The sequence below is a fragment of the Nycticebus coucang genome, chromosome 14 (genome assembly GCF_027406575.1).
Source record: "Nycticebus coucang isolate mNycCou1 chromosome 14, mNycCou1.pri, whole genome shotgun sequence".
NCBI lineage: Eukaryota > Metazoa > Chordata > Mammalia > Primates > Lorisidae > Nycticebus > Nycticebus coucang.
This window is the reverse complement of record NC_069793.1, coordinates 63,232,072-63,247,489: the sequence shown is the minus strand read 5'-3', so window position 1 is coordinate 63,247,489 and position 15,418 is coordinate 63,232,072. Positions and strand designations below refer to the sequence as shown.

The 15,418-nt window shown below is 38.2% G+C and overlaps 1 protein-coding gene across 1 annotated transcript in view; it reads left to right on the top strand.

Annotated features, from left to right (window-relative positions):
• Positions 1-3,596: 3,596 nt before the first annotated feature.
• LOC128564494 (olfactory receptor 51H1-like) overlaps positions 3,597-15,418 on the top strand; it is a 31,707-nt gene continuing 19,885 nt past the window's right edge. Inside the window, exon 1 of the mRNA XM_053559956.1 lies at positions 3,597-4,056. Coding sequence (XP_053415931.1) covers positions 3,597-4,056 — 460 coding nt within the window. The remainder of the gene's footprint in view (positions 4,057-15,418) is intronic.

Sequence of the window (15,418 nt, the reverse complement as noted above, 5' to 3'; positions counted from 1 at the left end):
GATAAGTGGGTAGCCACACCAGGAGAGATCCCGGCAATAAGGGCTTTCCTTGGAAAGCTTCTGCTTAGCTAAGGTTCACAGTTTGAAGTGTCCTTTCATAGGACTGAGGAGATATTTGGGCTCCTAAGCCTGTGGCATCTAGGAAATCAGCAGAGGCATCCAGTCTCCATCTCGTATAGCTGTATCAACATTGTGATTAACATCTCATACCTCAGAAGATCACCTGTTGCCTGGACAATATTCAGCAAGATATATATACTGTTTTGGTTTTTGGTTTTGGGGCTTTTGTTTTTTGAAAAAAAATTTTTTTTCTGAATTTCAACATTTTTCCTCTACAGTTTTCTTTTTCTTTTTTCCTTTTTTCTTCTTCACTATTCTGATTTAAATACAATCTTCCATTTTTTGCCTTTGTTAACAATTAGAACTTCAGTTTTGCTAGTGTTTCTGCCCTTATTCTTTTTTTCTCCCCCCAATTTTATCCCATAAGGCTTTTTGTTTGTTTGGTTTGGTTTGATTAATAGTACTTTCATCTTTCCTCTCTACCTGGTGGAGGTGGGGTACTGTGTCTGATCAGGTTGACAAAGAGCTGCTGACCTCAAGGGAACCACACAACCCTGAAATCCCAGAGGTTGGGGGTTTTTAAGGTTGGTTCAAAGTATCCTACTATACACCTATATTACTCCTGTCTCCTTCTGTTGGTGCCTACTTCTTTTTGTTAATATTTCCTTTTAATCACCCTGGCTTCTTTCTCTATATTCTTTCTTTTTAAAATCTTTTTTCCCTTCTTGCTCTTGAGTCTTCTCATCCTTCTGGTCCTATACCAAAAGGAATCATTAAAATTTTAGGCCAGAGCACAGTAACTTAAAGAGCAAGAGGAAATGAAAGGAAAATTAGAGCAAGGAAACAAATACAAGAAAACACTCATGAAGAAGAATCAAAAGAAAAATCCTGGCAACATGAAATACTAATCTAGAGCAACCCCTTCAAGGGAAAGTGAGGTAACCACAGCAGAGGATTTCACCTATGAAAAAAATGTTAGAAATGACAGAAGGGGAATTTAAAATACAGATGAGGAAAACAGTGAAGGAAATTGCTGAGAATGTGGGAAATAATGAAAAAAAATTGAAGGAAATTGCTGAGAAAGTGGAAAACAACCAAAAAACATTGAAGGAAATTGCTGAGAAAGTGGAAATAACCTAAAGGAAATCAAAAAATAGGATAAAATAAGAGATGAATGATATGAAGAATATAGAAAGGATATAGCAGAGCTGAAGGAACTGAAGCAGTCAATTAGGGAACTTAAAGATGCAATAGAAAGTATCAGCAACAGATTAGAACATGCAGAAGAAAGAGGTAGAGGATAAAGCTCTTGAGATAACTCAGATAGTTAAAGAAGAAGAAAAGAAGAGAGATAAAGCAGAACATACACTGACAGAATTATGGGACTTTATGAAGTGTTCAAGCATGAGTTATAGGTATCCCAAAAGGGGAAGAAGAATGCCCCAGAGGAATGGAAGACAGTCTAGAGAATATTATAAATGAAATTTTCCCAAATATCACCAAAGATTCTGACATACTCCTTTCAGAGGGATATTGGTCCCCTGGTTGCCTCAACTCAAATAGAGCTCCTCCAAGACACATTGTGATGAATCTATCTAAAGTGAAGACAAAACAAAAGATTTTGCAAGCTGCTGGGAGTAAGTGTCAACTGACCTACAGGGGTAAAGCTATCAGGGTGACTGCAGACTTCTCTAATGAAACTTTTCAAGCCAGAGACAATGGTCATCCACCTTTAATCTACTTAAACAGAAAAATTTCCAGCCCAGAATTCTATATCCTAATAAGCTAAACTTTAAAATTGATGGAGAAATCAAATCTTTTACTGATATGTAAATGTTGAGGAAATTTGCCACAATAGGACTAGCTTTACAGGAAATATTTTAACCTGTTCTACACACTGACCATCACTGACCTTCAGCAAAGTAACGCCCAGAAATTAAGGGACAGAACCTAGCTTCCACAATGATGCAAAAGACAAAACTAAGCAATGGACTTTCACAAAATAAGATGAATAGAACTCTACCACATTTCTGAATTATCTCAATAAATATCAATGGCTTGAATTCCCCCACTGAAGAGACATAGATTGGCAGATTGGATTAAAAAACACAAGCCATCTATTTGCTGTCTGCAGGAAACACACCTCACGTCAAAAGACAAATTAAAACTCAGAGGTAAGGGTTGGATGTCAATTTTTCATGCAAATGCAATCAGAAGAAAAGAGGGGTTGCAACCTTACTTCAGATACATGTGGATTTAAAGCAACTAAAGTCAAAAAAGACAATGATGGTCACTTCATATTGGTCAAGGGAAAAATACAACAAGAATACATTTCAATTCTAAATATTTATGCACCCAATTTAAATGCTCCCAGATTCTTTAAACAGACCTTACTTAGTGTGAGCAATATGATATCCTATAACACCACGATAACAGGGGACTTTAACACCTCTCTCTCAGAGCTGGACAGATCCTCTAAACAGAAAGTAAACAAACATATACATGATTTATTTATTTATTTATTGTATATTTATTTATTTAGTAAATCATAGCTGTGTACATTAATGTGATCATGGGGCACCATACACTGGTTTTATAGACCATTTGGCACATTTTCATCATACTGGTTAACATAGAATTCCTGGCATTTTGTTAGTTATTGTGTTAAGACATTTGTATTCTACATTTACTAAGTTTCACATGTACCCTTGTAAGACTCAATGCAGGTGTAATCCCACCAATCACCTTCCCTACGCCCCTCCTCCCCCTCCCTCCCCTCCCTCTCCCCTTTGACCCTATTCTTACCGTGTTTCCCTGAAAATAAAACATCCTCCAAAAATAAGACCTACTTACAGGTTTCCTTCTGGGTGAAATATAAGGCATCCCCCTCAAAATAAGCACCCCCCCAGGCTCTGTCTTGGAATGAAAATTAATTTACCATAAACTGGTTGCTAGGGCCGCCCTGGCATCTAGCAACCAGTGACATTATGCGGAGTCTTGACCTCACTGCTGTGTGGAGGCAAGCGGAGGTCGGAGTGAGCGGTGAGTGCGGGTCAGGAGAGAGGAGGAGACTTTCGCAGATGCGTGTAGAAGAACAGGAGGATCAGAGAGGACGGGATGCGATGAAGGTGGTGAGTGCTGGTCTGTCTCTGGTGACACTGCCTGATGCTTGCGGCCGCCCTCATGATGACTGAAGGTTCTCAGTCAGTGGCAGACCCTGCTCCAGCCCAGGTCCAGGCCCCAGCCAGCCCAGTGACAATCCCCAGGCAGGCCCCAGGGGGAAATGTCTGATAAAGGGGTGGGGGGATCACATAAAATGACCCAGGTGGATCAGAGGGGGGCAATCAAAATGACACAGGAGGATCAGAGGGGACAATCAAAATGACACGGGAGGATCAAAAGGGGTTACTAAAATGGGAATCCCCCCTCTGATTCTCCTGTGCCATTTTGATTCCCCCCTCTGATCCCCCTGTGTCATTTTAAGTGATCCCCCTTCCCCGCCCTGATACTCCAGTTCCTTTTTTTTTCCCCTAGAAATGAGTGCAAAAAGAAAGAGCTACTCCGTGGAGTACAACAAAGGAATCGTGGAAGACTCTTGGGGCCAAAATCTTACTGCTTTCTGTAAAGAGAAGATGTTGAGTATCCGATTGGTCCAAAAATGGCGAGCAGAGTGTGGTAACCTCATTGAACAAGTGGACAAGGGAAATGCTGAAAAGTGCAAGTGTGGATCAGGTCGGCAACCATTATTTTCTGAGCTGGAAGACCTGATCTGTGAATGGGTTGTTGACAGGAGAGCAAAGGCTTTGGTTGTGAATAGGGCTCAGATTCAACAATTTGCCCTTGCAATGGCACCACAGTTTGACATAGCCCCCGAAGACTTCAAAGCATCACAACACTGGCTGGATAATTTCCTTCAGCGAAGTGAACTGTCTTTAAGAAGATCCACAACATTGTTTAGGCTGGAAGATACTCAAGTTACTACCATACCATATACAGGTAATAAATTTCCTTTATTTTCATTTAACAATAAATGTGTACTGCAATCTTCTTCATGGAAAAATAAGACATCCCCTGAAAATAAGACCTAGCACAGCTTTGGGAGAAAAATTAATATAAGACAATGTCTTATTTTCGGAGAAACAGGGTAGGTTATAACTAGGTTATAGCTTTCATATGAAAACCATAAATTAGTTTCATAGTAGGGCTGAGTACATTGGATACTTTTTCTTCCATTCTTGAGATACTTTACTGAGAAGAATATGTTCCAGCTCCATACATGTAAACATGAAAGACGTAAAGTCTCCATCTTTCTTTAAGGCTGCATAATATTCCATGGTGTACATAAACCACAATTTATTAATTCATTCATGGATTGATGGGCACTTGGGCTTTTTCCATGACTTAGCAATTATGAATTGGGCTGCAATAAACATTCTGGTACAAATATCTTTGTTACAATGTGATTTTTGGTCTTCTGGGTATACACCCAGTAGAGAAATTATAGGATTGAATGGCAGATCTGGTTTTAGATATCTAAGTGTTCTCTAAAAATCTTTCCAAAAGGAATGTCTCTTCAAATCTTGCCCAGCTTGTGACAGGATCTCTTGTTCTTTTCTTGCTTACACGTTTGAGTTCTCCGTGGATTCTGGTTATTAAACTTTTGTCGGAGACATAACCTGCAAATATCTTCTCCCATTCTGAGGGCTGTTTGCTTGCTTTACTTATTGTGTTCTTGGCTGTGCAGAAGCTTTTTAGTTTGATCAAGTCCCAGTAGTATATTTTTGAAGCTGCTTCAATTGCCCGGGGGGTCCTCCTTATAAAATACTCACCCAGACCAATTTCTTCAAGGGTTTTCCCTGCACTCTCTTCTAGTATTTTTAGTTTCATTTCTTCAGTTTAAATCTTTAATCCAGTGAGAGTCTATCTTAGTTGGTGGTGAAAGGTGTGGATCCAGTTTCAGTCTTCTACAGGTTGCCAGCCAGTTCACCCAGCACCATTTGTTAAATAGGGAATCTTTTCCCCACTGAGTGTTTTTAATTGGCTTGTCAAAGATCAAATAACAGTAAGTAGCTGGATTCATCTCTTGGTTCTCTATTCTGTTCCAGACATCTACTTCTCTGTTTTTATGCCAGTACCATGCTGTTTTGATCACTATCGATTTATAGTACAGTCTGAGGTCTGGTAGCATGATTCCTCCTGCTTTGTTTTTATTTCTGAATAATGTCTTGGCTATTCGAGTTTTTTTCTGATTCCATATAAAACGAAGTATAATTTTTCAAGATCTTTAAATTATGACAGTGGAGCTTTAATAGGGATTGCATTAAAATTGTATATTGCTTTGGGTAGTATGGACATTTTAACAATGTTGATTTTTCCCAGCCATGAGCATGGTATGTTTTTCCATTTGTTAAAATTTTCAGCTATTTCTTTTCTTGGAGTTTCATAGTTCTCTTTATAGAGATCTTTCACGTCCTTTGTTAGATAAATTCCCAAATATTTCATCTTCTTTGGCATTACTATGAATGGAATAGAGTCCTTAACTGTTTTTTCAGCTTGACTACTGTTGGTATATATAAAGGCTACCGATTTATGAATGTTGATTTTGTAACCTGAGATGCTGCTTTATTCCTTGATCACTTCTAAGAGTTTTGTAGTAGAATCCCTGGTGTTTTCCAGATATACAATCATATCATCTGAGAAGAGGGAAAGTTTGTTCTCTTCTGACCCTATATGGATACCCTTGATCGCCTTTTCTTCCCTAATTGCGATGGCTAAAACTTCCATTACAATGTTAAAGAGCAGTGGAGAAAATGGGCAGCCTTGTCTGGTTTCTGATCTGAGTGAAAATGATTTCAATTTAAATCTATTCAATACAATATTGGCTATGGAGTCTGTAAATGGCCTCTATCAGTTTAAGAAATGTCCCTTGTATACTAATTTTCTTAAGTGTTCTGATCATGAACGGATGCTGGATATTATCAAAAGCTTTTTCTGCATCAATTGAGAGAATCATATGGCCTTTGTTTTTTAATTTGTTTATGTGCTGAATTATACTTATAGATTTACGTATATCGAACCAGCCTTGAGACCCTGGGATAAAACCGACTTGATCATGATGTATAATTTGTTTGATGTGTTGCTGGATTCTGTTTGTTAGGATCTTGTTGAATATTTTTGCATCTATATTCATTAGTGATATTGGTCTATAATTTTCTTTTCTTGTTGGGTCTTTTCCTGGTTTGGGGATGAGGGTGATGTTTGCTTAATAGAACTTGTTGGGTAGTCTTCCTTCTTTTTCTACATTTTGGAACAAGTTGAGTAATATAGGTACTAGTTCTCTTTAAAGATTTGGTAGAATTCTGACGTGAAGTCATCTTGTCCTGGGCTTTTTTATTTTAGGGAGATTTTGTATGGTTGATGCTATTTCAGAACTTGATATTGGTCTGTTAAACATTTCCACTTGATTCTGGCTAAGTCTTGGAAGGTGACATGCTTCCAAGTATTGGTCAATTTCCTTTAGATTTTCATATTTCTGAGAATAAAGTTTCTTGTAATATTCATTAAGGATTTTTTGAATTTCTGAGGAGTCTGTTGTTATTTCGTCTTTGTCATTTCTGATTGATGAAATTAGAGATTTTACTCTTTTTTTCCTGGTTAGGTCAGTCAAAGGTTTATCTATTTTATTGACCTTTTCAAAAAACCAACTTTTTGATTTATTGATCTGTTGTATAATTCTTTTGTTTTCAATTTCATTTACTTCTACTCTAATTTTGGTTATTTTTTTTCTTCTACTGGGTTTGAGGTTGGAATATTCTTTCTTTTCCAGTTGCTTGAGATGTCCCATCAAGTAGTTTACTTCCTCTCTTTCCATTCTCTTGAGGAAGGCTTGCAGTGCTATAAATTTCCATCTTAGGACTGCCTCTGTGGTATCCCAGAGGTTTTGATAATTCATGCCTTCATTGTCATTTTGTTCCAAAAATTTGGCGATTTCCTTCTTAATCTCATCTCTGACCCAGCTGTCATTCAGCATAGGGTTATTTAACATCCATGTTTTTGTATGAGTGTGCAGATTCCTGTTGTTACTGAGTTCAACTTTTAGTCCATGGTGGTCTGAGAGGATGCAAGGAATAATTTCTATTTCTTTAAAATTTACTGAAGTTAGACTTGTGACCTAAGTTGTGATCGATTTTGGAGTATGTTCCGTGGGCTGATGAGAAGTATGTGTATTCAGTTTTATTGGGATGAAATGTTCTGTAGATGTCTGCTAAATCCAAGTGTTGTATGGTTAGGTTTAAATCTAAAATTTCTTTGCTCAGCTTCTTATTGGAGGATTTATCCAACACTGCCAAAGGAGTGTTGAAATCTCTGACTATTATGGAGCTGGAGGAAATGAAGTTGCTCATGTCTGTTAGAGTTTCTCTTATAAATTGAGGTGTGTTCTGGTTGGGTGCATAGATATTAATTATGGAAAATCATTATATTGAGTATTACCCTTAACAAATATGAAGTGACCATTCATATCCTTCTTTACTTTTGTTGTTTTAAAGCCTATTGTTCTGCAAATAGAATTGTACAACCTCTGTTTTTCTGATTACCATTTGCCTGAAATATGGATGACCATCATTTCACCCTGAGTCTATATTTATCTTTTAAGGTCAGATTTATCTTTTAAGTCAGATGTGACTCTTGTATGCAGCAAATATCTGGCCTTAGGTTTTGTATCCAATCAGCTAACCTGTGCCTCTTTAGAGGACAGTTAAGCCATTCACATTAATGGAGAATATTGATAAGTCTGGTAAAATTTGCGGTATTGAGTTTTTTGAAAGTCCAGTGGACATTTTTAATCCTTTTGCCACTGTGGAAGTTGGAGTTTGATCAAAAGTTTCTGAGTGAGTTTACTTTGGTGGTAGAGGATTGGGCTGGTCATTATGGAGGATAGGTCTGAGAATATCCTGAAGAACTGGTTTGGTTATGGCAAATTTCTTCAACATATGAATGTCATTAAACTATTTAATTTCTCCATCATAAATGAAACTCAGTTTAGCTGGATACAGGATCTGGGGTTGAAAGTTATTTTGCTTTAGGAGATTAAAAGTTGATGACCACCCTCTTCTGGCTTGAAAAGTTTCAGTGGAGAGATCTGCAGTCATTCTAATATTCTTCCCTTTGTAGGTAATGGGTTTCATATATCGGCTGCTTTCAGAATTTTCTCCTTCATATTAACTTTAGTGTAGTTAATTATGATATGCCTGGGTGATGATGTCTTATTCGAATTGAGTCAGGCTGGGGTTCTGAAACTGTCTGCTATCTGTATTTCAGAACCTCTTGGCATGTCTGGAAATTAATTAAATTAAGTAAGATCTTTAGCTTCAAATCTAAAAATTTGTGGTCTTTTTTTAAAACCACATATAATTGCCTTTTAAAAATATGTACATTGTAAGGAGGTGGAGCAAGATGGCAGCCGAGTAACAGCTTCCTTGCATCTGGGCACCGTGAGTCTGGGGAGATAGGACTCCAGGCATCTCTGGCTGGTGGGATCTGCCTATCATCACCCCTGAGAGGATACAGGGAGTCAGCGAGAGACTTCTGGACCCCAAGAGGAGGACTAAAACAGTGGAAAACCGGCAAGTGGTCACGTGTGTTCAATCTGTCTAAACCCTCCCGCAACTGTAAGTTCAGTAGCAGCGAGACTGCAAACCAGAAAGGCCTTACCGTGAACTGTTTTGATGTCCTTGGACTTGGCACTGAGTTGAACTGCCCTGGGGAAGGCCTGAGCGGGAGTGCGGAGAACTTTGGCCGTTGTCTAGGGCCCCAGTCTGAGCCGCTGAGCCAGACGGAGCTAATAGTGTTTGGCGGTGGGTCACACAGAACCATTGCCAGTGATCTGCCCCGGCAAGCTCCGCCCTCAGGGTCGCAGAGCTAGAAACGGGTGGGAGCTGCTAACCCAGTGACCAAGTAGCCTAAGGGCGGGGTTTGAGCCACCTTGCAGCCCTAACCCTCGGGGGCAGAGGGAGACCAGTTTTGGCACACAGGGTAAGTGGATAGCCACTTCAGCAGTGATTCCAGCGACAAGTACTTCCCTGGGAAAGCTTCTGCTCAGAAAGTGAACAAGTTCAAAGTGCCTTTTAAGTGGGCTGAAGAGAGATTTAGGGTGTCTACCTGCTGGGGTTTGAGAAACTAGCAGCCTCCAGTCGTATCAGAACTGTGATTAACATCTCATACCCAGAAGATCACGTGTTGCCCAGACAATATTCAATGACATATACAAACTGCTTTGTTTTTGGTTGAGTTTTTTTTTTTTTTTTTGGTTTGGTTGGGTTTTTTTGTTTATTTTGATGTTGTTGATTGTTGTTTTGTTTTTTAAGTTCAACCTTTTCCATACAGATCCTTTTTCTTTCTCAATTTTTCTATTTAATTATAATTTCCCATTGCTGCCTATTTCAATAATTAGAACTTCATTTTTGTTAGTGTATCTACAACTATTATTTGGTTTTCAACCCAATTTTATCCCGTAAAGTTTTCTGTTTGCTTCTTTTGGTTTGATTTATAGCATTTTTGTCTTTCCTCTCTACTTGGTGGAGGTGGGGTACTGTGTCTGATCTGGTTAGCAAATAGCTGCTGATCTCAAGGGAACCACCAAACTGGGCACCCCCAGAAGGTGTTTTTTTTTTAAGGTTGTATCAAAGTACCCTACTGTACACCTATATTGCTCCATCTCCCTCTTTCTGTGCCTCTCTTCTTTTTGTCAATATTCCTTATACCCACCCCCTCTCCTTTCTCTACTTTTCTTTTTTTTTCTTATCACTTGGTCCTCCTTTCTTTCATCCCTTTTTTGCTCTTCAACCTTCTCACACTTCTGGTCCTGTAACCCTTAGTCCACAGGCAAGAGAACTTAAAGAGCAAGAGGAAGTGAAAGGAAAATTAGGGCAAGGAAACAGATAAAAGAAATCACTCAAGAGGAAGAATCAGCAGAAAACTCCAGGCAACATGAAGAACCAGTCCAGAACAACCCCTCCAAGGGACCATGAGGTAGCTACTGCAGAGGATTCCACCTATAAAGATATGTTCGGAATGACAGAAAGGGAATTTAGAATACACATGTTGCAAACAATGAAAGAAATGATGGAAACAATGAAGGAAACTGCTAATAAAGTGGAAAATAACCAAAAGGTAATTCAAAAACAGAATCAAAAAAGAGATGAATGATATGAAGAATATAAAAAGGATGTAGCAGAGCTGAAGGAACTGAAACAGTCAATTAGGGAACTTAAAGATGCAATGGAAAGTATCAGCAACAGGTTAGACCATGCAGAAGAAAGAATTTCAGAGGTAGAAGACAAAGTTCTTGAGATAACTCAGATAGTAAAAGAGGCAGAAAAGAAGAGAGAGAAAGCAGAACGTTCACTGTCAGAATTATGGGACTTTATGAAGCGTTCCAACATACGAGTTATAAGAATTCCAGAAGGGGTAGAAGAATGCCCCAGAGGAATGGAAGCCATACTAGAGAATATTATAAAAGAAAATTTCCCAAATATCACCAAAGATTCTGACACACTGCTTTCAGAGGGCTATCGGACCCCAGGTCGCCTCAACTCTAACCGAGCTTCTCCAAGACACATTGTGATGAACCTGTCCAAAGTCAAGACAAAAGAAAAGATTCTGCAAGCTGCCAGGAGTAAGCTCCAGTTGACCTACAGGGGCAAATCCATCAGAGTGACCGCAGACTTCTCTAATGAAACTTTCCAAGCAAGAAGACAAGGGTCATCTACCTTTAATCTACTTAAACAGAACAATTTTCAGCCCGGAATTCTGTACCCTGCTAAGCTAATTTTAAAAATTGACGGAGAAATCAAATCATTTACGGATATATAAACATTGGGGAAATTCACCAAAACAAGACCAGCTCTACAGGAAATACTTCAACCTGTTCTGCACACTGACCACCACAATGGATCAGCATCAAAGTAAGAACTCAGAAATTAAAGGACAGAACCTAACCTCCACACTGATGCAAAAGATAAAACTAAGCAATGGACTCTCACAAAATAAGAGGAATAGAATACTACCACACTTATCAATTATCTCAATAAATGTTAATGGCTTGAATTCCCCACTGAAGAGACACACATTGGTTGACTGGATTAAAAAACACAAGCCATCCATTTGCTGTCTGCAAGAAACACACATGGCTTCAAAAGACAAATTCAAGCTCCGAGTCAAGGGTTGGAAGACAATTTTTCAGGCAAATGGAATTCAGAAGAAAAGAGGAGTTGCAATCTTATTTTCAGATACATGTGGATTTAAAGCAACTAAAGTCAAAAAAGACAAAGATGGTCACTTTATATTGGTCAAGGGAAAAATACAACAAGAAGACATTTCAATTCTAAATATCTATGCACCCAATTTAAATGCTCCCAGATTCTTGAAACAGACCTTACTCAGTCTGAGCAATATGATATCTGATAATACCATAATAACAGGGGACCTTAACACTCCTCTTACAGAGCTGGACAGATCCTCTAAACAGAAATTAAACAAGGATATAAGAGACTTAAATGAGACCCTAGAACAACTGTGCTTGATAGATGCATATGGAACACTCCATCCCAAAGATAAAGAATATACATTCTTCTCATCACCCCATGGAACATTCTCCAAAATTGATCATGTCCTGGGACACAAAACAAATATCAACAGAATCAAAAGAATTGAAATTTTACCTTGTATCTTCTCAGACCATAAGGCACTAAAGGTGGAACTCAACTCTAACAAAAATGCTTGACCCCACCCAAAGGCATGGAGACTAAACAATCTTCTGTTGAATAACAGATGGGTGCAGGAAGAAATAAAACAGAAAGTCATTAACTTCCTTGAGCATAACAACAATGAAGACACAAGCTACCAAAACCTGTGGGATACTGCAAAAGCAGTTTTGAGAGGAAAAATTCATTGCTTTAGATGGCTACATTGGAAAAACAGAAAGAGAGCACATCAACAATCTCACAAGAGATCTTATGGAATTGGAAAAAGAAGAACAATCTAAGCCTAAACTCAGTAGAAGAAAAGAAATATCGAAAATCAAATCAGAGATCAATGAAATTGAAAAGAAAAGAATCATTCAGAAAATTAATGAAACAAGGAGTTGGTTTTTTGAAAAAATAAATAAAATAGATAAACCATTGGCCATACTAATGAGGAATAGAAAAGTAAAATCTCTAGTAACCTCAATCAGAAATGATAAAGGGGAAATAACAACTGATCCCACAGAGATACAAGAGATCATCTCTGAATACAACCAGAAACTCTATGCCCAGAAATTTGACAATGTGAAAGAAATGGATCAATATTTGGAATCACACCCTCTCCCTAGTCTCAGCCAGGAAGAAATAGAGCTCCTGAACAGACCAATTTCAAGCACTGAGATCAAAGAAACAATAAAAAAATCTTCCAACCAAAAAATGCCCTGGTCCAGATGGCTTCACTCCAGAATTCTATCAAATCTTCAAGGAAGAGCTTATTCCTGTACTGCAGAAATTATTCCAAAAAATTGAGGAAGAAGGAATCTTCCCCAACACATTCTATGAAGCAAACATCAACCTGATACCAAAACCAGGAAAAGACCCAAACAAAAAGGAGAATTTCAGACCAATCTCACTCATGAACATAGACGCAAAAATTCTCAACAAAATCCTAGCCAATAGATTACAGCTTATCATCAAAAAAGTCATTCATCATGATCAAGTAGGCTTCATCCCAGGGATGCAAGGCTGGTTTAACATACGCAAGTCTATAAACGTTATCCACCATATTAACAGAGGCAAAAATAAAGATCACATGATCCTCTCAATAGATGCAGAAAAAGCATTTGATAAAATCCAGCATCCTTTTCTAATTAGAACACTGAAGAGTATAGGCATAGGTGGCACATTTCTAAAACTGATTGAAGCTATCTATGACAAACCCACAGCCAATATTTTACTGAATGGAGTAAAATTGAAAGCTTTTCCTCTTAGAACTGGAACCAGACAAGGTTGTCCTCTGTCACCTTTACTATTCAACTTAGTGCTGGAAGTTCTAGCCAATACAATTAGGCAAGACAAGGAAATAAAGGGAATCCAAATGGGAGCAGAGGAGGTCAAACTCTCCCTCTTTGCTGATGACATGATCTTATACTTAGAGAACCCCAAATACTCAACCACAAGACTCCTAGAAGTCATCAAAAAATACAGTAATGTTTCAGGATATAAAATCAATGTCCACAAGTCGGTAGCCTTTGTGTACACCAATAACATTCAAGATGAGAAGCGAATTAAGGACACAATTCCCTTCACCATAGTTTCAAAGAAAATGAAATACCTAGGAATATACCTAACAAAGGAAGCGAAGGACCTCTATAAAGAAAACTATGAAATCCTCAGAAAGAAAATAGCAGGGGATATTAACAAATGGAAGAACATACCATGCTCATGGATGGGAAGAATCAACATTGTTAAAATGTCTATACTTCCCAAAGCAATCTACCTATTCAATGCTATTCCTATCAAAATACCTACATCGTACTTTCAAGATTTGGAAAAAATGATTCTGCGTTTTGTATGGAACCGGAAAAAACCCCGTATAGCTAAGGCAGTTCTCTGTAACAAAAATAAAGCTGGGGGCATCAGCATACCAGATTTTAGTCAAAGCCATAATGCTCAAGATAGCTTGGTACCGGCACAAAAACAGAGACATAGACACTTGGAATTGAATTGAAAACTAAGAAATGAAACTAACATTTTACAACCACCTAATCTTCGATAAACCAAACAAGAACATACCTTGGGGGAAAGACTCCCTTTTCAATAAATGGTGTTGGGCGAACTGGATGTCTACATGTAAAAGACTGAAACTGGACCCACACCTTTCCCCACTCACAAAAATTGATTCAAGATGGATAAAGGACTTAAATTTAAGGCATGAAACAATAAAAATCCTCCAAGAAAGCATAGGAAAAACACTGGAAGATATTGGCCTGGGGAAAGACTTCATTGAGAAGACTGCCATGGCAATTGCAACAACAACAAAAATAAACAAATGGGACTTTATTAAACTGAAAAGCTTCTGTACAGCTAAGGAGACAATAACCAAAGAAAGAGACCTACACAATGGGAAAGGATATTTGCATATTTTCAATCAGACAAAAGCTTGATAACTAGGATCTATAGAGAACTCAAATTAGTCCACATGAAAAAAGCCAACAATCCCATATATCAATGGGCAAGAGACATGAATAGAACTTTCTCTAAAGACGACAGACGAATGGCTAACAAACACATGAAAAAATGTTCATCATCTCTATATATTAGAGAAATGCAAATCAAAACAACCGTGAGATATCATCTAACCCCAGTGAGAATGGCCCACATCACAAAATCTCAAAACTGCAGATGCTGGCGTGGATGTGGAGAGAAGGGAACACTTTTACACTGCTGGTGGGACTGCAAACTAGTACAACCTTTCTGGAAGGAAGTATGGAGAAACCTCAAAGCACTCATGCTAGACCTCCCATTTGATCCTGCAATTCTATTACTGGGCATCTACTCAGAAGGAAAAAAATCCTTTTATCATAGGACACTTGTACTAGACTGTTTATTGCAGCTCAATTTACAATCGCCAAAATGTGGAAACAGCCTAAATGCCCACCAACCTAGGAACGGATTAACAAGCTGTGGTATATGTACATGGAATACTATTCAGCTATTAAAAAAAAAATGGAGACTTTACATCCTTCGTATTATCCTGGATGGAAGTGGAAGACATTATTCTTAGTAAAGCATCACAAGAATGAGAAGCATGAATCCTATGTACTCAATTTTGATATGAGGACAATTAATGACAATTATGGTTACGGGGGGGCGGGGAACAAAGAGGGAAGGAGGGAGGTGGGTGGGGCCTTGGTGTGTGTCACACTTTATGTGGTCAAGACATGATTGCAAGTGGGAGTTTACCTAACTATTGAAATCAGTGTAACCTGGCTTATTGTACCCTCAATGAATCCCCAACAATAAAAAAAAAAATGTACATTGTAAAATTTAATTTTAAGGTAAATAAAATATTGGGTGTTATAAGCCAGACATTTGTTAATAAACATTAAGTGTGTGATTTTATTTTTATTTTTTATCTTTTTTTATTTCAGATTAATATGAGGTATAAGTGATTAGGTTACATTGTTTGTTTTTGTTAGGGAATGTCCAGATGTAATTGAGCCCTTGACTCAGGAGGTGTGTTGTGCACATTGTGCACATTAGGTGAAAGCTTCCCCATCCCCCTCTTTCCTGTCCTCTCTATCCTCCCTTCTCATCTCTATTTCTCCTCCCCT